The sequence below is a fragment of the Diabrotica virgifera genome, chromosome 5, assembly GCF_917563875.1.
Source record: "Diabrotica virgifera virgifera chromosome 5, PGI_DIABVI_V3a".
In the NCBI taxonomy this organism is placed as follows: domain Eukaryota; kingdom Metazoa; phylum Arthropoda; class Insecta; order Coleoptera; family Chrysomelidae; genus Diabrotica; species Diabrotica virgifera.
In genome coordinates, this window is record NC_065447.1 from 24,565,216 (window position 1) to 24,589,879 (window position 24,664).

At 32.0% G+C, this 24,664-nt stretch overlaps 1 protein-coding gene across 1 annotated transcript; it reads right to left on the bottom strand.

The window, feature by feature from the left end:
* Nucleotides 1–24,558, bottom strand: LOC114329715 (interaptin-like). Its single transcript, XM_028278897.2, has 7 exons — nucleotides 24,412–24,558; nucleotides 21,322–21,461; nucleotides 16,256–17,050; nucleotides 9,081–9,920; nucleotides 7,180–7,650; nucleotides 4,009–4,107; nucleotides 1–1,362 (listed from the first exon to the last, which is right to left on the bottom strand). Exons 1-7 carry the CDS (start codon nucleotides 24,455–24,457, stop codon nucleotides 1,177–1,179), a joined length of 2,577 nt encoding a protein of 858 aa, XP_028134698.1. The 5' UTR covers nucleotides 24,458–24,558; the 3' UTR covers nucleotides 1–1,176.
* Nucleotides 24,559–24,664: the final 106 nt, after the last annotated feature.

A 24,664-nucleotide genomic window follows, 5' to 3' on the forward strand; every position in this document is an offset into this window, starting at 1 on the left:
TGACGTAATCGACGATTTTTTTTAATGAGAATAGGGGTCGTGTGCTAGCTCATTTGAAACGTTCTTCAATTCTGTATTCAGTAATATAAACATTTACATAATTATTTATACACGGTGTCCAAAAATTTTTTATTAAATTAAATTATTTGACAAAAAAAGAAGTAGGACACCCTGTATAAATAATTATGTAAATGTTTACATTACTAAATAGAGAATTGAAGAACTTTTCAAATGAGCTACCACACGACCCCTATTCTCATTTAAAAAAATCATCGATTACGTCATCACGCCCAGACGGATGACGTCACTAGTATACCATATATGCCACAATATCATAACTTAAAAATAAAAATCGACCTGTTTCGGGATTTTTTCTTAAAGTCGCCGGTTTATGAAATAACGAATTTATTCCTTTCATTTGCACCATACTGTCGGTGGAAAATAGTGTCGCGCACGCTTGATTAGCAATTAAAAACAAAGGAGTTTTGAATATTGTATTGCAAAAACTGTTCGGGATTTCATCAATCGATGTTTAAAGAATATCTAGCTACCTTGGCAACATTCAAATTTTCAGTTTTTCACATAGTTTTTGAGGGTTAAAAATGGCCGATTTCGCAATTTTTCAATTTTTAATCGCTTATATGTCAAAAACTATCATTTTTAGAGAAAAGTCACTAAAGACCTATTCTGTTTGGAATGATCCAAAAAACCTAAAAAAAACCTTTTCCATGCAAAACAAACGTTTAAAAAATTTTTGACCACCTTTTGGTCCTGGCAACATGCAAATTATTTGTTAAAAGGAGTCCTTTTTGAGTAAGATTGTGCAAAAAATCCGAATCAGAATATTTTTCCTAGCGGACGCGCAGTGGCTTTCTGGACTAATAAAATTGTGTGTTTCTTATCGACTCGTAAAACTTATTGAACAGTTTTCATTCATATACTTGTAGTTTTTAAAATCATTGGCGTCAACTAATTGATTGAGGTGTGTAAAAAACTTTTCAATATAGAGGAGTATCAACAGACTTGTACTACTCTACTTCAAAAAGAAAAGAATAGTTTTTTAAAAGATTCTAGTATCTTTACTAATATTCAATGACATTATTCGTAGTCAGTTCTAGCCGATATTTTATTACCCAAATTTTTTGTTAAAAACAGGATAACTTCTATATTTTACTTTTAATTTCTGTCCCTCAGAGGAGAATCGATTCTGCTAGAATTATTAAGTGTTCTGTTTGGACTGCCTATGTTTTCCTTGTCTTCTTTGGGATGTTTGTTTTTCTTAAATAACTTCATTGGGTCTTGGTCCTCAGTTTTGAACTTTTTGGAGGTCTTGGGAGTACGTGGTTTTTCGTTTAATGTGAACTGAAAATTTTAAAAGATAAATAATGGGAAAATGAAAAATAAAGCAAAACAAAATATTTGAAACTACTAATTGTGATATAATAAATATCAGAGTTGTAGGTGATTATTCTTCTATATATAAGATTAATTAAAGAACTAAGTATCAAATTTAACCATTTTAGTGGTTGGAGCGCGTCAGACTTTGCTGTTGGGGTTGGGGTTTTGACTTCCTGTTTGGAATCTTTATTAAGAATTTTGGGGTCTTAGTCTCCTGAGTCTACATATCTCTATTTTTTACGCTCACTGCACTACTGTTGCTATATTCAGAGATCATATTTTTATACCGCCGGCGCCGATGTTAAATTAGTTCGTTGAAGTGCTGTACAGGCCCAATCTTATGACGAGGTTGAAGCGCGTGTTCAAGCGAGCTTCAAGTGTTTACAAATTTAAACGTCGGCAAAGAGAGATATAATATTTATTTATATAATAGTAAAAAAGAAAGAGAACGCAGTTACCATCCTACAAGACGGTAAAATTAGTAATATTTACTTTGTGATAAAATGGGTCAAAGCATATGTCCCGAAGAATAAAGACAACCAAAAAAAGGTTACACCCCCCAGTGGTGGCGGTAAAAATATTAGTAGGTTGGTTAATTCACACAATGATAAAAATGAAAACAAAACGTAGTTTGGCCATAAAATTACCACGACACTGATCGTACCCTCGGTTGGCCAGTTGAAGTGCCTGTAGCGTGTCTCTTTTTTCTTTAATGCGTGTCACTTTACCGATACTTTGTGGCAAAACACAAGTCGATCCACAGGACAATACATTTTAATATTTGGTATTATCTTAAGGGTAATAAATGTAGAATTGTAAATATTTTACCTTAATTTTTAAGACCCCTGTATATAATTTTTCTTAATTATTATTACGAAAACGAAATAAGAGTCTTACGCATAAGAACACATGTGCGGATTTGCTTAGGGATTTGGAATTGGAGTTATCTGAGACGCAAGATAAACATAAGTAGCCGCCTTGACTAATTTTTATAGTTTTAGTTTATTGGAAAAGGTCGGTACATACTTTGAACCAATTTTAATGGGTTGGGAACGTTGGTCCCACTCAGGGGAAAACGGAAAAGGGAGATTCGATGTATTTAAGAGAATTTGTTTTAGCGTAGGGGGCGAGAGTTAGTCGATTTTGAGATTATGAGGAAAGACATTGTTTTTGGCAATAATCGAAGGGACGAAGTTTAAGACGTACTTATATATTGACAAGCCCGTCATATATTAAGTAGATAAACGCGATTATTTCAAAGACAGATTCTTTTGTGAGAACTCGTAAAATTTTAGTCGCAATTACACAAACACTTTTACATTTCGTCAATTTAATAGTATCCATAATTTAGTCATCTATTTTAATAATTAAAACTGTTAAACATCACACGGACTTTTATTACGATTGTCTTTAACGAATCCTACATAAATAACAAATTTTGACAAAAATTTCTCTATTTCACGTTGCGTTTAATCTATTTCACGTTGGGTTGAATCCCGTCTTCAGTTTTTATCTTTTTCTGTTACATTTTTCTATTTCACTCAGAATGTAGCGCCACGTTGCGTGAGATTTCTTCTTAACAGTGTGTCGTTATCTCTCTCAATAACACAATTATTTTGTTTTCACTATTTTATCAGGGATGCCTTTGATATAAGGAAGAAAGGCATTCGTATGATCAGTGTCTGATATTGAGATTAATATTGAACGGGAGACAAATGTCTGTGGATGTTTCTATTGATATAATTTTCGGGACAATCATTTTAGACTATGTCTTCTACTTGCTCAGCAGACATAGCTGTGATTTTACATCCCCGTAAGGATATACCCCTGTTTTAGGCTTCGTTTCTCTTCACGGAATCGTGATTCTAGTGAATGTTTTGGAGCAACTGAACTACCGCGACTGGATGAAGAAAAGGGGAAAAGCCAAGGAGTCGGTTCTGCATATCGTCTCCGCTTTGTACCACGATCTCGTCTGATTCGCATTCATCAGCGCATAAGTTAGTCGCATTAGGCAAATAATCCCGTTTAAATCATTACCTGTGCTCCCAAGTCCGCGATAAAACACGCCGTTGTAACAGTCACACTCTACTTGCTCACTGGCCATAGAAGATTTAGACGGTGTCTACTTTTACTCGGATTAGTGGATAATTCAAGGTGTCATCTATGTGATGACGACGACAAAGCATGCTCACATATCTGTCAGTATCCACAATTGACCTGTCAAAGAGACATGTCTTGTTATCGACGTTTACGTAACCAGCTCAAATTCAAATGATACCATTGCGAAAGATTTTGGTTTTCTGTGAGTCCACAAATCTTTCTAAAGACAATTTCTATGGCACCGCTGAGGACTTAGAATTTAGTATACCACTGTTCATAAGAAAACAAGAGGACAACTAAGCTGGACCTTGTGATGCACCGGAAAGTGGACTATTATATAACTATGATATAGTTCGTTAAGTTTTGATACGGGTGGTATAAATATCGTAAGGACTTATTGATAGACTCTAGCCTCATATTTCATAAATATCCGTGTTGTACAATTTCTGGGTTTTTTTCTTTCTACATCAATACATCTAAATTTATACAAAAATAAGATAAAATCATTACCTGTAATATTTCATTCTCCAGTTGCTGAACTTTCATCGTTAATGCATCTCGTTCTACCTTCATTTTTATACAATCCGATTTCAAAGTAGATTCATCCTTCTACAAGGTATATATAAAGTGTTATTAATAAAATACTGTTAGCTCATAAAAATATTAAAGTAAATATAGTAGTGTATTTTATTTCATTTATTAATGACTTTACACACTTTTAATTATTTTTTATTTTAATGTATTTGGACTCATTTTACACTAAACTAATTACACTAAAACAAAATTTATATAATAAATGTATTAGATTCCCGACTTAAAACGTTAAAACTGTACATTCGATACCCGTTTATTACTCAAATTTCCTGATTAACTATTTAGTGGGAAATAAGCCACAATTAAATTGAAAAAATAATTTTATTAACGTTTCGAAGCCCAAATCGGGTTTCGTTGTCAAAATACAAAATACTATTAAAATAAACAAAAATGTTGTTATTAAGTAAAAAAATTCTTCTAATAATTTATTTAATCTGACTCATTAATATTGGCAATTCAGACGTATATTATACATTTTAAAGTAGAAGACTTTAAAATGATATCGCCAATATTTATGAGTTGCGTTCCTGTTTAAGTTTACTTAGCAACAACATTTTTGTTTATTTTAATAGTATTTTGTATTTTGACAACGAAACCCGATTTGGGCTTCGAAACGTTAATAAAATTATTTTTTTCAATTTAATTGTGGCTTATTTCCCACTAAATAGTTAATCATAAAAATGCCACAAGGAAATAGCTTCAGAACAACATCAAATTTCCTGAACGGTTTTTAATATTCTCTATTTATAATGTCCCGTTGTTCTGGAATTTCGGCAAGGACTTTTCTAGAAGAGCTAGTGTTCGCGGAAGAAATTTCTACCTATGACTGGATTATCTACCACTATCTGGATTATTGACCGCTTTTGGTCTCACCGAAGCTAGACTCTTAGACGCCATGTTGAAGCAGGACCGGCATTACATTGCCACTCCTTAATAGATGGTTCCTCCTAGAACCTTGTCGGGAAGTGGAACTAGATGCTGGTATCGGCAACCGGATCCTCTTTTACAACTCCCAGTTGTATAAAAGTGGCAAGGGATACAGTATTGTGAGAATTAATTGAATCATTGTGACATTTTCCACATTTTAGACATCCAGTCAAAAAATGTTTTGCGGATGTTTTTCATACATGTTGGATCTTTGGTACCACTCGAAGGCACGATGAACAGCCAAAAATACAAATCCATGTTGGAACAGCGTTTGGACGTGTCAGCCCCAAGGAGGAGCGATTCTTCAACAGGACTCTGCTCCCTGTCACAAGTCAAAGCAAATTATTGAATTTTCCAAAAATAAGAACATTAATGTTTTAGATGGGCCCGGTAGTTCGCCAGACCTCAACCCCATTGAAAATGTATGGGCCATTTGCAAAGCTAGACTGCGCAAAATCGACTGTGCTACAAAAATAAAAATGATAGAAGCGGCCATTCAGGTTTAGTTTCGAGATGGAAGGAAATTTGGGAACTGTAGAAGCTCTTAGAATCTATGTCAAAAGGAATGATGTAAGTTTACCTTTATAGTTTTGTCAAAATATAATTTTTTTTTTAAATAAACCGTTTTTTCACTAAAACAGCCTATGAATCCATTAATTCGCACAGTACTGCAGTTTTCGCTCCGCACCAGTAACCATGCGGATAGAGAAAGACTAGTACCTGAACTTAGGTGTCTTTAAAGATTTTTTCCACCATATTTCGGACAACCCTCCAATCCTTTTGCACGTTGGACTCCAGCACGTGCTCCCTCCCTTCTTAAAATCATCCCTTTTCGACTTAAATATTGTACATGTATATCGCCCATATTTCTTCGCAATTCGTTCACATAAACTTCATCGGCTACATATTCTCCAGGTCGACATCCAAACTCTAGATCACAAGGTAGTCGCATCTCCCGCCCGAATAGGACTTTCGCGGGTGTTTGGCCCATTTATTCATTAACAGTGGATCTGTATTGCGAAGGCCACTGCGAAGAACGGAAGGTACTGGCCTCAGTCTCGCTGGTGATTGGACACCATCTTTGTCAACTACTTGCCAACTGTCTTATCGATTCGCTCTACCATTCCATCCGATTGCGGGTGATAGGCTGTTATTCTTGTTTTCTTCATGACCATTCTATCACAAATTCCCTGGAATAGATCGCTCTCGAAGTTCCTTCCTTGGTCACTATGAATCTCCAAGGGCAATCCAAATCGGCTGATGCACTCTGCAATAGTGACGGCCTTCTGATCTGGAATTGCGTAGATTTCAACCCATTTCGTGAAAAAATCCATTACGACCAACATGTACTTACATCCATTTCACTTTCTGGAAATGATCCATCAATGTCCAAAGCTATTCTTTTAAACTTAGACATGCCACAAGAAAACACTTTCAGAACCTTTGCTTTATTGTTATTTGTATTGTTGTAAATATAATATAAAGTATTTATAAATGTAAAGACTGAAATAGTTTTGTACACACTTATGACAACAGGTAAATAGGTAGAAGTGTATTTTTGAAGTGTGTAAATTAAATAATTCCTAGCTGAGCGCTTTCGGCTTACAAAGCCATCTTCAGAGCTATGGTCAAAAGGTTCAAAATACCACTAAGAAGAGAGATGGATCCCATGTATATAAAAATACTTCTATTTCTTATGCAGTTTTTTATTTGATGGAAAAAAACCTTGTCTGACTGTTGAAAAAATGCTCAACTTGGGTTGTTTTTTGAGGTCGGAAAAGTTAAAACATCTATTACAAGTACAAAGGACTTTCACACGAAAAATTACATTACATAACGAATATTTGATCATGGTAAGGTCAAGAAACCTTGCCATCTGAAGTCTACGGTGTCAGCATGCAGAATTGATTCTGCATACATGGGATCCATCTCTCTTCTTAGTGGTATTTTGAACCTTTTGACCATAGCTCTGAAGATAGCTTTGTAAGCCGATAGCGCTCAGCTAGGAATTATTTAATTTACACACTTCAAAAATATACTTCTCCCTATTTACCTGTTTATGTATTTATGTTAACAGTATGTCATTAATAAAACCTGTTTAAATGGGAATACGACATTTTAGGTCGTCTATAGAAAATTGTGAAAAAAACAAATACATACCAAACGTTTTTGGAGTTCTTGTTCCAGCTTTGCGTTTTTCTGTTCCAGTTCACTACAAACTGTCACTTGTGTATCATATTTAACCTTCCAATCGCCTTCATCTTTCTTTTCAGATACATTAACCAGCCTCATTTTGTGTTGTAAGATCTCACTTTCAAGTTCTTCATACTTATAAGATAAGCAATCATACTTTCCGGATAACTCAATGTACTTTTTGTGTATTTTGTTAGTTTCAGCTTGATCTAACTCTAATTCCTTCACTTTTTGTTTGTAGTAATCAGAATACTGCAAAATCGAATCGGACTTCTGTTCCAGTAAACTGACTTTTTTCTTTAAGTCGGTGATTTCATGGTTTTTAGACGATAAAAGATCTTCGAGTTCCTTTACAGTGGATTCTAATTTGTCTTTGATGATATTCCAGTCCATTTCTCTCATGTGGTAGTCTTCAAGTTCGTTTTGGGATTGCTGGATCTGTTACAAAGAAATGAAATTAGTATATACATTTTTAAAATATATAACGTTCAGATATATCTATGATATCTATCTACGATAGAATCTATAATTAGAACACTAAAAAGGAGGTATTGGTCTTAAAAAACTTCATGGACTCATAAAACTATGAAACCTAATATTACTGAAAACATTTAGTCGTGTGCAGTGAGTTCTTACAGCAAGACAGAGTCAAACCAGTTTTTGGATTAGTAAAATAGTTGGAGTATTTATTGTTTTTCTGCTAACAGCCGTTTTCAATACTTTATATTGAACTCAGTCTGAAATTAAAATAGTTAATGTTTTTAGTATTCATTTTTTTCTACATATTTCTAAGATTCATGTATTTTTGAAACATCCCAATCTTGTATCTGCTCATTAGGTAATATGAAATACAGGGTGATGCATTTAAAAATATTGAGCAAATAATTAGTGTTTTGACTCACCCTGTATTGTATTTAAAGGGTGTTAAAAAACCAATAATTTTTGTGACAACAGTTTTGTCACAAAAGTTGATCACCCTTAGCAAAATATGATACATTTTGTATATGTTGACGAAACATTTGACCATACTATGGTTAAATATCTCAAAATATCATGGACGGATCACAAAAGAAACACAAAAGTTCTTGAAAAGCTAGGAATACAATGCGAAGTTTTAATTTCCGTAAAAATCAGGAAATAGGAATACTTGGGGCACATTATGAGAGGCAAAAAATACCTATTAAAGACTAAAATGTAGGGCAAAATAGAATAAAATAGACATATGCTTTATTGTCACTAAAAATTATACAATTTTATGAACAAAGTTTACAAAGAGTAAAAAAATAACAATAACAATTTACTGAAATGAAATAAATAGTCAATATTACAAAATAAAAGATAATAAAATAAAACAAAATAATCCATTGAAAAATTAAAACTAATTGCAAATTGCATAATCCCTTTTTATTACAAAAACAAGCTTACGTCAGTCAATATTTTTAATATGAATTTTCATTATGGCCATATTTCTTGTAAAGGCCATTTCATGAATATACGACTGTTTTGGATTATCGAGACAACGAATACTTTAGTGTGCAACATAAGAAGTACAAAAGTAAGTGGTAATAATTACTCCAATAAGCAACAATGTAATTTGCAATTTACTTTTGTTCTTCATATATTGCACAGTAAAATATTCGTTGTCGAATTAATCCAAAACAGTCGTATATTCGTGGAACAGGGTATACCGTGAGAAGCTGGATTCATTAAGAAACTCTTCTACTGAATAATATGGTCTTTCAGATAGATAGACTTTTGCCATTTTACGGAACGAAAAGATGTTGCAGATTTAAGTTGCAAAAGGAGAAATCAAAATATATCATGTTTATATTATCACGATGTCAAAAAAATTAAAAAGCATACCTTACCTCAAATTTATATTGACTGTAGATAGTCTCAGCATCTTCCAACTCCATCTTTAGCCTATTAATCATATCATAAGCATCATGAACCTGCTGCATAATTTCTTTGTTGAGTTTTTGTTCATCTGTAAAACGTTGCTTGTATTTAATAACTTCTTTTTTGTACTCATCGACTTCTTTGGAAAGCTTACTACCCATATTCTCGATGTCTTTGCAGTTTATTTTGATGGTAGACTCAAACTGCATTTCGAGTTCTTCATTTGAGACTTGAGCTTGCTTCAAGTCTGCAATTAGTTGAAGGTTCTTCTGTTCATACTCTAAGAGCTTCTTCTCGCAATCAGATAATTCTTCTTTAAGTTGTTCAACGTCTTTATCGGAATGTATTAGTCTTTTAGTAAGAACTTCAATAGTAACTTGCGAATTTTTTATTGTATACTCATATGCTGACTTTTCGTTTAAAGTTTGTTTTAACTTTTTGCTGTATTGTTCAATTTCTGCTTGGAGCTTCTTCTTTGCTTCTTTTGTTTGTTGTTCTTTAAGTTTTAGTTCTGTTTTTAGCTCATTATAGGTGGCCGTCAGTTTCTTAAAATCGTTAGTCAACTCTTCATATTTGTTTTTGACGCGTTTGAATTCCTCTATGTTTTCTTTTAACTCACACACGACTGCATTCTTCTCTATTGTACATTGTATAATATGGTATTCACTTATGGTTTGGCATTCCTTCAAAATGTCATCTGATTGCTTCTGTTGTTCGTTAAGTTTGTTTTTCCACACTATTTCTTGTTGACTGAGCTGCTCGTTCATCTGATCTTCCCAATTACTGTTTGATTTTAATGTTTCTTCCATCTAAAAATAGAATACATTACAAAACAAGCTGAAAATGCGAGCATTATCATAACGAAAACTTTGTTAATTTACTTTTAATGTTAATTTAACTTTTCCCGGAGGTTAATATCTTTTAACATCGGCGTTTAGCCTGTTCAATATTAATTTGACATAATGTAAATCGAATTATAAATTCAACCATTGTTTGGTTCTGGGGCTATTTAGCAAGTATTCAAGTGAGTAATCATAAACACATTTTTTAACTTTCAAAATTTCAACCATCTTTTAATTTTAATAGTGAGATTACTTATTTTATTGTAGATTCACTGATGATGGACCGATAGGTCTGAAAACGTTCTGAATTGGACACATTTTATTCAATCCATTGGGATTTTTAAATTTTAATAAATATACCAATTACATAGAAGTGGTTTTTACTTCATAGAGTTTTTTGTTAATTTACCTATTTTAATTCAAAATATGGAAAATTGCGATTATGAAAAGTTCATATTTTTTATATACCTTGTATAAAATTAATAAAATTTGATATATGATGGTTGCATCATAAATCTTAGACCATGAAGAGCTTTTTATGAAGAATAACTAATGAAAATGTTGTTGGTATGCTTCTTTTCATGAGCATTTTTCAGTGCTTCACAAATGATAGAAAAAAAGGTAAGTTCGTGATAATTGATAATATACATTTTAGTGACATGACGTTTTAGTTAAATCTGACAGTTGTCACATTTTATTTGCAATTTGGCATAAAAACAAATCAATTGTGTTTATTGCATTTATAAAATGGTATTTTCTTTGATTTGTATAGTCTTATAAATTGTACAGATTATATTCGTAGATATTATATAATTCGTAAATAATTTTTTTTCGATTATAGCGCCATCTATTGACAACTAGAATAAATGTTATAAATGTCACCGACGAAATGTAATCACCGACGTGCGTTTTTTTTCTGTCACGTTTTAATGCGTTAGAAAGAAATCGAAAAACTGTGACGCACTGAAAGAAGTTCATGAGAAAAAGATTATCCATAATTTGAGAAAAATCTTCAAATATTTTTTTCCATTAGAAGGATATAATTGCACATATCAGACCATAATTTTTTATTCCAAACAACATTTCATATAGTCGGTTCGCTAAACTCAGACACAACTGGCTAGTGCTTTTAGTCAGTAATTTTACCAATTTGGCAAAAAAAAATAATTACTAAATATGTAGTTAATAATTACTAAATAATTAGTAATTTTGCCAATTTTGGCAAAATTGGCAAAAAACAAAAAATGACCTACTAAAATCACTAGCCAGTCGTGTCCGAGATTAGCGAACGTTTGTATTAACTTAAACCTTGGATGGTGAAGCAAGAACACATAAATAAGCTACAGTCAATTGAAAGTGGTGTTACAGAAGGATGCTTAGAACAGCATGGACAAAGAAGAAAACTAACAAGAAAATATCATACAGAAGTAAAAACTTCGTTTGTACAATGGTATAAAAAAGTTTATTAAAAACTATTAAAAGTCATCCAAAAGGATTGGCAAAACGTTTTCGATCTAGATCAGATCATCTTCAGTGCGTTCTGCTTAGTACATGGAACTAGCAACCGTATGAAATTGGTAACATCGAGAAATATGGTTTACATCAAGTATATTCAAATGGGAAATAAGCCACAATTTTACCTAAAAATGATTTTATTAACGTTTCGACGCTCAAGTCGGGTGTCGTTGTCAAAATACAAAATAATACTAAATAAACAAAAATGTTGTTGCTTAGTAAAAAATTCTTCTAATAATTTATTTAATCTGACTCATTTATATCGGCAATTCAGACACGTATTATACATTTTAGTATACAAAGTAGATAATAAGGTGGTAGGTCCCTACGGAGAAATAAACCAGAATGATAATGGTGAGAGGCTAATTGAAATATGTGAAAACCATCAATTAAAAATAACCAATGGATTTTTTAAACATAGAGATGTACACAAGTACACCTGGACCCAAACTACAAGAAATTTAAAATCAATTATAGACTATATCATCATAAAACAAAATACTAATAAGCAAGTACAGGACACAAGAGCATACAGAGGAATAACATGTGGTTCAGATCATTATGTCGTAAAATCAAAAGTAACCTGTCCATTTAGATATAAAATAACACATAATCAAACAAATTGTCAACCCCAACAAGAAGAAACTTTGGAAAAAAGAAGTTATAATTTGGATGGACAACATGGACCTATGAACTGCTAGCGGTACATCTTCCTGAAGAAGAGGCAATTCATTCCTTGAAAAAATTAGATAGCGTTCACCAATAGGTCCAATTATCTGACTATCACCAAATTTAACTGTTTGGTGTGGGGACGGTTTGGTATTTTACTTTTATTTAGGTATGGGGACGGATTAAAGAACTTGTTTTAGCAGCTACGCCTACTCGAGAAAAAATGATCCAGAGAATACGAAATCCCATTCAAATCATTTCGACAGCAGAAATTAAGACTGCTGTTCAATCTACTCTTGAAAGAGTAAATGCTTGAATCAAAAATGATGGGCAATAATTTGAACATTTAGGTCGTCACTAAGTAGTTGTTTTTATTTCTTTGTTATATTTTATAGTGTTGTTTGTCTTATTGTTGTTTTAATTAATTATATACTTTGAGATCTGGAAAATGTTTCTTTGTTTTTTCCACAGCACGCTACCTTTCCTTAACTTCGTTTACCGGTGGCAGTAACTGTTAGGTTTAAAATTTACACATTTCTTAAGATATCTCGAGATAAAAAAAAGGGTATCGACATGTGGTTTTCGCTATTCTGTTGCTAATTTGATCTAATTTTGTAATACAGGATTAAAAATGCATACTTGTATTTAATATTTTCCAAAGAAAACTAGATTTCTGAAAATAATTAAATAACGCCTCCTAGCTGGCATATTACTTAATAGGCTGTTTTGAAATTATAACTCTTACATTGACGAAAAAGAGCCGTTTTCAACAAGACCAAGTTTGCAAAATTCGATTTAGTAGAACCGGATTTACAGCCATTATTTCATAACAAGGTTCCCGCTCACCCCCATCTGTTATTTGCAAAGGTAGACTTAAACTTGTGAAATCAAATATGCGTAGAATTTTATGAAGAATACGATGATCGGATTTCCAATGACCTTTCATTAGGCAAATTTTGTAAAATTTTGATTATTTTAATTTTTGATATTCAATTACGCCCTCTAGCGGTAATAAATAATAATATGGCATAGTATGGCCTTTTTGCCGGGGAGATCCTTTCGGACAGGTTCCGGCGCCATTTACATCTTTAACCCCGTTTCAAGTAACTAGTGTCGATGTACCGGGTGTCCCAATAAGAATGGCTCTCGGCCATATCTCAGGAACCGTTTATAGTAGAGCTTTGAAATAAAAAATTTTATAACAAAAGTTGCCTCAGGAAAAGCCTGGAAATTATTTTCGTAATTGTGGGACCACCGCTAGAGGGCGTAATTGAATATCAAAAATTAAAAAATCTAAATTTTACAAAATTTTTCTAATGAAGGGGCACTGGAAATCCGATCTTCGTATTCTTCATAAAATTCTACGCATATTTGATTTAACAAGTTTAGGTCTACCTTTGGAAATAAGATGTGGGGGTGAGTGGGAACCTTGTTATGAAAAACTGGTTGTGAGTCCGGTTCTGCTTAATCAAATTTTGCAAACTTGGTCTTGTTGAAGACAGATATTTTTCGTCAATGTAAAAGTTATGATTTCGAACCAACTTACTGAGTAATATGCCAGCTAGAAGGCGTTATTTAATTTTTTTCAGAAATCTAGTGTTCCTTGGAAAATATTAAATACAAACATGCATTTTTAATACCATATTACAAAATTAGACAAAATTAGCAATAGAATAGAGAAAACCGCATGTTAATAACTTTTTTCTATCTCAAGATATCTTACAAAACGTGTAAATTTAAAAACATAACTGTTACTGTCACCGGTAAATGAAATTCATTAAAAGTAGTGTGCTATGGAAACAACAAAGAAACATTTTCCAGCTGTCAACGTATATTAGGTCTTTTCAACGCTTCTCATTTGTTTCGAGCCGCGTTCATATCCCGTATATTAATATTATACACGGATTATACGGCATATGACAGAGGCTCGAAACAAATGAGAAGCGTTGAAAAGCCCTATTACAAAGAAATAAAAACAACTATTTAGTGATGACATAAACGTTCAAATTTTTGCCCATCATTTTCCTTGCAAACATTTACTTTTTCAAGAGTAGATTGAACAGCAGTCTCAATTTCTGCTCTCGATATGCTTTGAATGGCGTTTAGTATTCTCTGGATAATGTATCTAGAGTAGTGTATGATGGGCAACAATTTGAATATTTAGGTCGTCACTAAGTAGTTCTTTTTGTTCTGTGTTATATTTAATTTTAATAGTATTGTTTCTCTTTATATTGTTGTTTTAATTAATTATATTTATATACATTGACATCTGGAAAATGTTATTTTGTTTTTTTCCACAGCACACTACTTTTCATTAACTTAGTTTACCGGTGATAGTAACAGTTATGTATAAAATTTACACGTTTCTCGAGATATCTTGAGATAGAAAAAAGGTATCGACATGCGGTTTTCGCCATTCTATTGCTAATTTAATATAATTTTATAAAGTATGATTAAAAATGCATACTTGTATTTAATATTTTCCAAAGAAAACTAGATTTCTGAAAAAAATTAAATACCGCCTCCCAGCTGGCTTATTACTTATTAGGATGGTTCAAAATTATCACGCTTACATTGAAGAAAAAGATCTGTCTTCAACAAGACCCAGTTTTCAAAATTTTATTTAGCAGAATCGGACTTACAGCCATTTTTTCATAACAAGGTTCCCACTCACCCCCACCTCTTATTTGCAAAGGTAGAGTTAGGGCCGGTTGTTCGAACGCTAATCAAGAAGTTGATTATAATCAATCATTTATTGTAATCAATTTTCTTGATGGGAATCAAATCGCGACATAAAAAATACATGTAAAACACTAATCAGTTATTGATTGTAGGTAAAACAGTTATTAAAATATAGCCGCAGCTCTTAAATTATTAAAAATTGCTTATTATTATTGATTTGTAAGTAAAAACAAGAAATTAACATCAGAAAGAGTTTAATTATGTTTTATTTTAAATTAAAACCAAAATAATAAAATAAATCAGTCAACATAACCTCAAAATGCGACATCTGTCAGAAGTACGCTTAATCAAATATAATTGTAATTAAACATTTGATAATGATCAGTTTTGATTAGCGTTCGAACAACCGGCCCTAAAACTTGTTAAATCAAATATGCGCAGAATTTGATGAAGAATACAATAATCGGATTTCCAGTCCCCCTTCATTAGGAAAATTTTGTAAAATTTAGATTTTTTTATTTTTGATATTCAATTACACCCTCTAGCGGTGGACCCACAATTATGAAAATAATTTCCAGGCTTTTCCTGAGGCAACTTTTGTTATAAAATTTTTTATTTCAAACCTCTACTATAAACGGTTCCTGAGATATGGCCGAGAGCCATTCTTATTGGGACACCCGGTACACACTAGCCAAGAGGGACCGACGGCTTAACGTGCTCTCCGAGGCACGGTGAGACGGCTCGTATCATTTTTAGAAATGAAAAATTTTTTGTCGTTGGCAGGGCTCGAACCCACGTGCACTGGCGTATGAGGCCAGCGATTATGCCGTTGCGCTACAGCCCTCTAGCGGTGAACCTACAATTATGAAAATAAATTCCAGACATTTCCCGAGTCAACTTTTGTTACAAATATTTTTTCTCAAAGCTCTACTATAAACGGTTCCTGAGATTTGGCCGAGAGCCATTCTTATTGGGACACCCGGTACATAATATATTTATCTGAAAATATCCAATGATAAAAGTTAGCGGCGATTTGCTAACGGAGCGTGTAGTTTCGATAAGTCGGATGCGGCAAACTGCTAAGGGGCGTATTTTCTCGTCACATAAAAGGAAAACAAGAGAAAAACACTTCCAATAATTCTAATTTGGAATACTAAAAGACTTTTGAAATAGAACACATTTTAATAATATTTGGCTAATTTTGAGCCCCTTAGTATAAGGAAGCAAATTGCTGCAGGATGTGTACAGTAAAACCAATTTGTCTGCAACCGCGAGAAGAAGAGATAACAGACGTTCGTTTATGTGGTGCAAGTGACTTTGCGGTTTTTTGTTAACTCTGTTTAACTGTACTTATGTAAAAAATATGGTGCGTGTAATGACAAGTTAAAGAAGGTCTTAGGAAGCAAGGCATGTTATATATAAGAAACTTTACTTACCTCCTTTATTTTAAGTTCAGAATTATGTATAATATTCTGTTTGTCTTGTTGAAAAACTTCCCTCATTTCTAGAAGTTTATTATTCATCATTTCTTCCATTTCCTTAATTTGTATAGAACTATTCTCTTTCTCTTTCTGTAATTCAGTCATTGTCTTTAACAGTTCAAATTCCAAGTCTTGGATTTCAATCTGTTGTTCTTTCCTCAACTTTTCTATTTCAAGCGAATGTTTCTTTTGCATCTCAATAGAACTTCGCTCTAACATCTTCACCATGTTCTCTTGGTGGTGCATCGCTGCTTCTTTTTGTTCAAAGAGAATTTGGTAATGATCTGAATATTTTTGGAAGTACATTGGCATTTCACTGCAGTGATTTTTTAAATCTTGTACATTAGTTTCATAAAACATTTGGAAATTTTTAAAATCTTCCCTTAAAGCTATCAATTGGTCTGAAATTCTCTCTTTTATAGAAAGTGTTTCTATAAGCTTCTTATGGAATTCAGTCTGTATACTCTGTAAATGTAGTTGATGGCTGTTTCTTAAATCTTCAACAATTCTTTCGTGTTTTTCTTTTTCGTTTTGTATATGTTCGTTCTCTCTTTGGATCCTGCAGATAATATCTCTAAACTCTTCAAGCTGTTGTGTAAGATCCTTAATGTATGCATCTTTATTTTCACATTCAACAATTTTCTCCTTTAAGGCATCAATATTGGGATCAGTTGGGAAAAGTGTTGTGGGTTTTGGTGTTGTACCTATAGGAGGTACAGTCAGTTTTAACTTTTTCTTCAATAAGTTTGGCTAAAAATAATATTAAACGTTATAGAAATAATATTAGCAACAAATAAATGAATATGTATAATTTCAAAAGACTATTTTGATGGACAGTTGTAGAGTAAAATCCAACTACTACTAGTTTACATAATATCGTCACCTCAATAATACAACTAAAATCAAAAATTGTCGTTTTTAACAGAAAGTCACCTGTAGGTGAAAATATATCAGTTTCATATTATCGATGGTGAAAGTTCCTAACCTCCTATGTCAATTTTGGGCTATTTTCTTTTGTTACACTTTGCACACTTTGTGTCAATATAACCAATTTTTAAAAATACACAACTTTATATACCCTCATTTGTTTAATACTACAAATTGATATCTTAAGTTATCTAATTGTTGTACATTTTAATGTTTGAGCTCTAAGTAGCAAAACAACTGTACAACTACACTTATTTAGTTGTAGCACACAAGTAACGTCACTTGCAATCTATAGCTAATTTGGTTTGAAAACACAGAAAAAGAGATTTTAAATACCGATATAAATAAAGAAGATAAAATTTGTGAAGACACTACTCCATTAAGTCAGGTGACTTTATGGAGTGTGTATGATGTTGGAGGTTCGTCTATCAAAGCTAGGCTTCTCTTCTGACAATTTAGAATCAGTGGCTGATGTACAAGGAGGGGGAATGGTCCAAAATTGAGTGTAGGTGCAAAATTTCGGAACAATGTTTTTTAAGTGCATTCATTTTTCTTTTCGAATCCTGAGAAAACTAATAAGTATTTTTGAAAAATTTAAATGCAGAAACAGAGACATTACCTATTAACGAGGGCCAAAAGTCCCACCTATAACGTTTATTTAAGTTACAGGGGTGAAAAAAAAACAGGGGTGAGAAAATTTAGTGTGATTTTTAATTTTAAATATCTCATTCAAAAGAAACTTTTGTGTATTCTAAGGGAGTTTCGACCCTCGGTCATAATGCAATATTTCATTCTGCGTTTGCATTTTTCAAAAATATTTATTAGTTTTCTCAGAATTCGAAAAAAAATGAATGCATTTAAAAAGCATTGGGCCGAAATTTTGCGCCTACGCTCATAAAGAAAAAAAAATATACCTATTAGTTACTTACTTGTCCTTTCATACTTTCGTTATCAGAGTATCTTCAGGGACAGTTCGTCCAAAAATGGAGGCTATCCAGCACATCCTGTTATGTCATAGACGTTTACATACAAATAACATACAATAGACAAAGGACATAAACAGTAAAAAAATAATTATTCAGGAGCTACATTATAGGCAATGCCAGGAGATAGATACAATGTCATTCAATCTCGTGACATTGCCCATAATTTGGCCCCCAAATAATTATTCTAAACTGTTTGTCTGTTGACTAGTGTATGTTATTTGTATAATTTTTAAGTAAATGTCTATGACATTACGGGATGTGCTGGATAGCCTCCATTTTTTGGTCAGAATGACCTTGAAGATTTTGTGAGAGCGAATCTGTGTGCTCTATATCTGCCTTTTAGTCGTAAAATTTATATATTCAAGCATTCAACTGGTTCAAATATATAAGCTGACATTGAAACCACAGAAAATAAATCCGACCCCCCCCTCCCAAGACAAATGTCAGTTTAGAATATTTATCTACTTAAGTCAAAATGTTATGATGAAGTTGACAACATGCTTTCAGATAAAAATAGCTTAGTAAAATGTGAGACTAAAAGCAACATTATTCTAGATTGTATGGAAATATTTCCTGAAGTAACTGATCATCTACGAAAGCAACATCATGTACTAGATACTAGACAAAACCTGTGCAAAGACATTTCCTATTGTGTCTTCCCATTACTGTTGATCGTCTACTAAACGATTTATCCTTGAATATCACCCTTATGTATAAAATTGACTCTTGTGTTTTTTTTCTTATGTGTCATTTAAGAGGTGAAGAGAAAGTTAGCTTGGCAATATATAGAAAACATTTTATAGTCGAGGAAATGAAACTGAAAAAATGGCAAAACCTAGCAATTTTTTCGTCCAGCATCATTCTCATTACACCCTCTAGTTCATTTTCTATATTGAGTCGTTGTACGCTTTTGGTTTTTTAAGGGTAAAAACTACCCCTAATTGTAAAAAATTATAAAATAACATTTTACACTTTAATATTGTCAACATTTGGTTCTTATTAGTTACATAATGAGTGTTTTATGCTTTAAGGTATACTATCATAATATTTCAACCCTTAAAACCATCCTTGTTGGAGCTATATATAAAACATTTACTTATCCTAAAAGAATAATTTCGGCTTGCATCGATTTACATAAAAATTTGGGATTAGGATCATCTCACCCCGTACTTCATATTCTATATTATGCTTAAAGGGATTGATTATTTTTAGGAGTGTAAACTACCGCTTATTGTCAAAAATTATATAAAAACATTGTAAACTTTAATATGGGTAAAATTTGGTTTTTATTGGTTAAATAGTGATTGTTTTATGCTTTAGGATATAATCTCATAGTATTTCAACCCTTAAAGAGCACCCTTAATAACATTACAATTTTTATAAGTAGGTAATTTAATAGATGGATACAGAAAAAAAGTAGAATTAAAGAATTACAAAAACATTTATTTACACAAAAATACGAATTTACAAATATGTACAAAATACAAATACAAATAGTTTTTTAGTCACCTTCCAGTATACGAACCGGTTCTGTGGTATTATACATACATTGAAAATTATCTATAAGCGGACTATTCGAAATTTTCGAAACAAAAATTGTTTTATAAAGGTAGCTCCTTTATTTGTGTCGATAAAAAGTTTTTTCGAAAATGATTTTGTAGCATTTTTGAAGAGCTATAAGACTGTGTAAACTAAATTCCGTAAGACCCGTAGTTTTTAACAGGGGTGGGTTTAAAGGGCTCGAATAAGGGGGTGTTTGCTCGTAAATAAAGGTTTTAAACAGCTATATTTCACTAACTATTCACTGTAATGAAAATCTATGCACAAGGAAATTTTAGTTATTAAAAAATCTACAATTTAGTGGTACATCATTTGTTTCGTATCTCCAGTGTTTTCGGAGATATTTTGAAGTAAATGGTGAAAAATAGGAAATTGCAAAAAATAAAGTTTTCTTTAAACTCCAATGTTTCTAAAATTAGGCCTTTTAAATAGGTCAAACTTCTTGAGTGTATTGAAAATGCAAACATAAAAGGAATTACAGAAAGATGAAGACCAATTTTTAATTACGAGGGTAGTTAGGAGGTTGTTTTCACTGATTTTTTTCATGGAGAAAAGCAGGTATTGACCTTTTTTTGATCATAAGTCGCTTAAGTTTCATGCTAGAAACTTTTTATTATTATTTTTTGAAAGGTCTAACAGTCTAACTCTATACTTGAAAAAAGATTATTTAAGTTTTCCTCGAAAAATGCAAAGTTTTTCTTTTATTTGGCTTTTAATATTTCAAATTATGCATTTGACGAAAAAAGCTAACTTTTAACATGCCATATCTCGGTTTGTATTGGTCATAAAGATATTACGAAAAAGAATTTGGTTTGTGCTACTAAACGATACAATTTTGATATCAACAGTTTTTTTGATTAAATGCGTATTTTTCAAGGTATTCTCAAAAAACCTTCTAAAAAAGTCGATTTTTGCGTCAAAATACTTATTTAAAAGTTATACGAAGAAAATGTAAAAAACATTGTTTTCTTAGAAACACTTTTTACATTGATGTACACGGTTAAAATGTAATAAAAAATTCCCGCCCCCGAGATGGGGTGGCAACCACCCCCAATGTTTTAGCGTACAGCGGCATGATATAGAAAATGATCCTTGGACTATTCCCTACCTTCTGTGAAAATTTCAAGTAAATCCATGGTGGATGAAACAAATGCGAGCCAAAATGCTTCATTTCCTCGACTATTAATGAAAATTTCAATGTAGATTTCCATCATCTTAAAAAAGATCAGTGTTGTATTTGTTCCCATTATAGGTACCACTGCAACCACTAATTAGAAAGTGTTGTTCAAGGTATACTATAAAACTCATTTCTTTCTTGGTACATACCTACAAATACAAGCTTCAAATAATAAAAAAACAGTATCCCTAGTTTTTTATTTGATATCCATTATATCTCACCATTACTTGCTACTTTCCAAGTGAATTTTATTCAATAAAATGTAAACGATAATAATTATTACCTATTAGTATATGTACCCACTTAAATTTCCTTCATTGTGTCAAATATCTATTCATATATTATATAATTACATAAAGAAGAAAACTTACAGTACGAAAACATGGCACACTCTGGGAGGAGGCAGTATCCGATGTGGCTTTTTCTGGTTTAATATCACATGGCTGCTGAAGCACTGGTTTTGGTTTAACCTTTGGTTTTTCTGCATTTTGTTTGCCAGCGGCAATAGATGCTAAAATAAGATTAATCATTGTAAATAAACTTTAAATTTCAAAATAAATAATTTTTCAAAATAGGATTCATTCATAAACTTTCAGAAGAGATACCTAATAACTATTCTGTGAAGCAGTTGTTCACACTCTTGTTTGGAGATTTGTAAGAAATTATTGCATATATTCTGAGCAAGTGTCTGTACATATGCACAGATAAATATGGTAAGAAAACACATAAACATTGGGTTATAATCTTCTTCCAATTGAATTGTTTATTGTTAAAAGAGTGTGAGTGCCGTTTTCTACTTTTCGAGTTGTAGCAAAATTCTTAATTCTCTCTTTCTATATCCACAACATTTAGTGTTGAAAGGAAGCAAACATTGATGCATTACCTGAATATAGTGAAACTGCATTTAATACCAAATGACAAGGATATAGAAAGGGAGAAGGGTTTTTTACTATATCTCAAAAAGCAGAAAATAATAATCGAATTTCAACAATAATCGATTCAGTTACTTTAAAATGAGAAATGTAGAATGAAAAAAAAAGAAGTAAAAATACTCTGTTACACAGACGATGCAATACTGATAGCCCAAGATGAAGAAGATAGCCTACAAAGATTAGTCCACAGTTTTAGTTTTAATATAAGATCCAAAGAATTCAATATGACTTTTTTACGTCAGAAAACTAAAACAATAGTCATCAGTAAAGAACCAGTCAGATGTACCTAAATAGAAATAGAATTACACTATCCAGCTACAGAGGCTTGGACAAAGAAGTGAGAAATCAAGTACAAAAAGCAAATGCTTTTAAACTAAGATAGGCTTTAAAACTAAATTCACATGTTTGGAAAGAAACGCCTTCAGTCAGTGCATAGGTAGATAGGTGACGAATGCACTGACTCAAGGCGATTTTCTCCAACAATGTGTATTTACAGTTTAAAAGTCCATTTTAGTGAAGAGTTGGACGGCGTTATGCATAACTCGACTAAGCGCCATTTCTTTAATATCGAGGTAACAGCGGATTCTGGTGACACATAGCTAAAACTATCTTGGAAAAAATCCCTGTTATTGTCACGTTAACGGTTACTAAGAAAAACAAAATTAAACCAAGCGACATTAATCCACTTACCATTAAGCGACCATTAAGCAACCAAGAAACGAAAAACTTTGAAGCCATTTATCTCAAAACTATGTTTTGGCGCTTGGTTGAGTTATGCATAACGCCGTCCAGTTGGTTTTGGTAAAATTATGACTTATGGGGATTCTCAAAATAAGTGATTCAAATAGACTATGTATTGAAACCACCATATTAACACGGAGAGGAAGTCAATAATTATTTATAAAGCCAGTTGTAGAACCAATAATGACATATGCATCAGAAGCAAGACCTGATACAGCCACAACTCCGACTACTAGAAACAGTAGAAATGAGAGTACTGAGAAGAATTAAAGGAAATATGCTGAGAGGGAAGAGGAATGAAGACATAAGAAAATGTAACATACAGTGCACAAACGAATGGACACTAAATAGAAAAAAAGAATGAATTTAACATAAGCACAATGGGAGAGACACATGTGGTCAAAATAGCAAAAGCCAAATCGACAATTGGTAGAAGAAGTATCGGCCTACAGGGCAAAAGATAGAATGACAACCTTCCATAGAGGTATCAATCCACAAATCAACAAGTAGAACGGCTTATAAAGAGGAATAAGAATAAAAAATGTACCAGATATCACTGATTTGCTCAAATGGATTTGTCACAATAGTATGAGTTATTGTCTTTGGCAATATCATCATCCTATATCTTTGAATCTCTGTTATTGTTGTTAAGTTTTTGCTATTAGCTTATATCCCCTATAATTTTGCTAATTTAGTTGATGAGGGTTTCATAAATAGTTCAAAACTTTCATCTCTGAATATTTTGCTTGTTGTTTTCTAACACTCAACTATGACTTGAAAAAACATTTATCAGAATATCAAATCTTATATCCAAAATCCAATCCAAGAATATCCAAATCTTATCCCCATGTAAAAAACAATTAATATAAAAACAATCAACACAACAATAAATATACCTAATAGGTACTTCAATTTTGCTGGATTTTGAAATATTGAAATTTGAAATTGACATTGACATCCCAAAAATATGCAACCACTTTTTCATAAAATTTGAGGAAGCACAAAAACCAATAAAATAAAATAATAATTATTATTCTTTATGGAGAATTTGGTGTTTTTCACATGATTCAATATTAATTTCAAATATACCTACAATAAATCAAATATTTTATCAGAGTTTTAATATTTCTATATGTGTATTACAGAAATATTAATTTTGCAATAATTTTAACAGAGTTTAAAAAATAATAATTAAACAATTAAAATGTGTTAAAAAACTTTGAAACACACTATCCAATAAAAATGTATTATATTTGACTACAGGGTGTCCATTGTGTCTGTAGAATACTAAGATAAAATCAACAAGATAGGTATGTTAAATAGCCAATCAAATTAATAAAACAATTTATGCAAAAACTATCACACACGCCATTTCAGAAATAGTTTAAATAAGTTTATACTGATTCCTCTCTCCTCTATTAACTTATGAACCAAAATCATTAAGATATTGTTACACTTACAAATTAAAAGACTGAAAGCTCACATAATGCAATGTGTCTAGTTCGTATTTTTTCCTCTACACAGCACTACTTATTTCAACCCTTAACAATCATTTAAAAATTGCATACTTTTATATATGCATACTACATTATCTATTAATTTCTTAATTAAGAAATGTTTCAAATTTTAATTGATCTGATTTATTCGATATGATATCGATGAAAGAAGTTATAAACTGTTTGGCTCTATTTAATAGTAATCTTCTACAACAAATTTAGATATTTTTAGTCAAACAATAAAAGATAGCTATAGAGAATTCATTCAAAAAGAACCCAATTAAATACTCACCTTTGACATCGTTGAATCTTTGGATTTTTGCTTTACTAAAAGACATGTTTGATAAACACAACCACAAGTTTTTAACAACAATAAAACAACAAACTATGGTACAAAATATTATTTCAGTTGTGCAACAAGAAGCATGTATAAGTTAAGCGCCATAACAGCTGGTGTTTGACCGTTACAAGATAATAATATCGGGCATTGTTTAAAAGGCGCGCGAACAGACTACATTAATTGCACTAGATGGCGCTAACAAAAA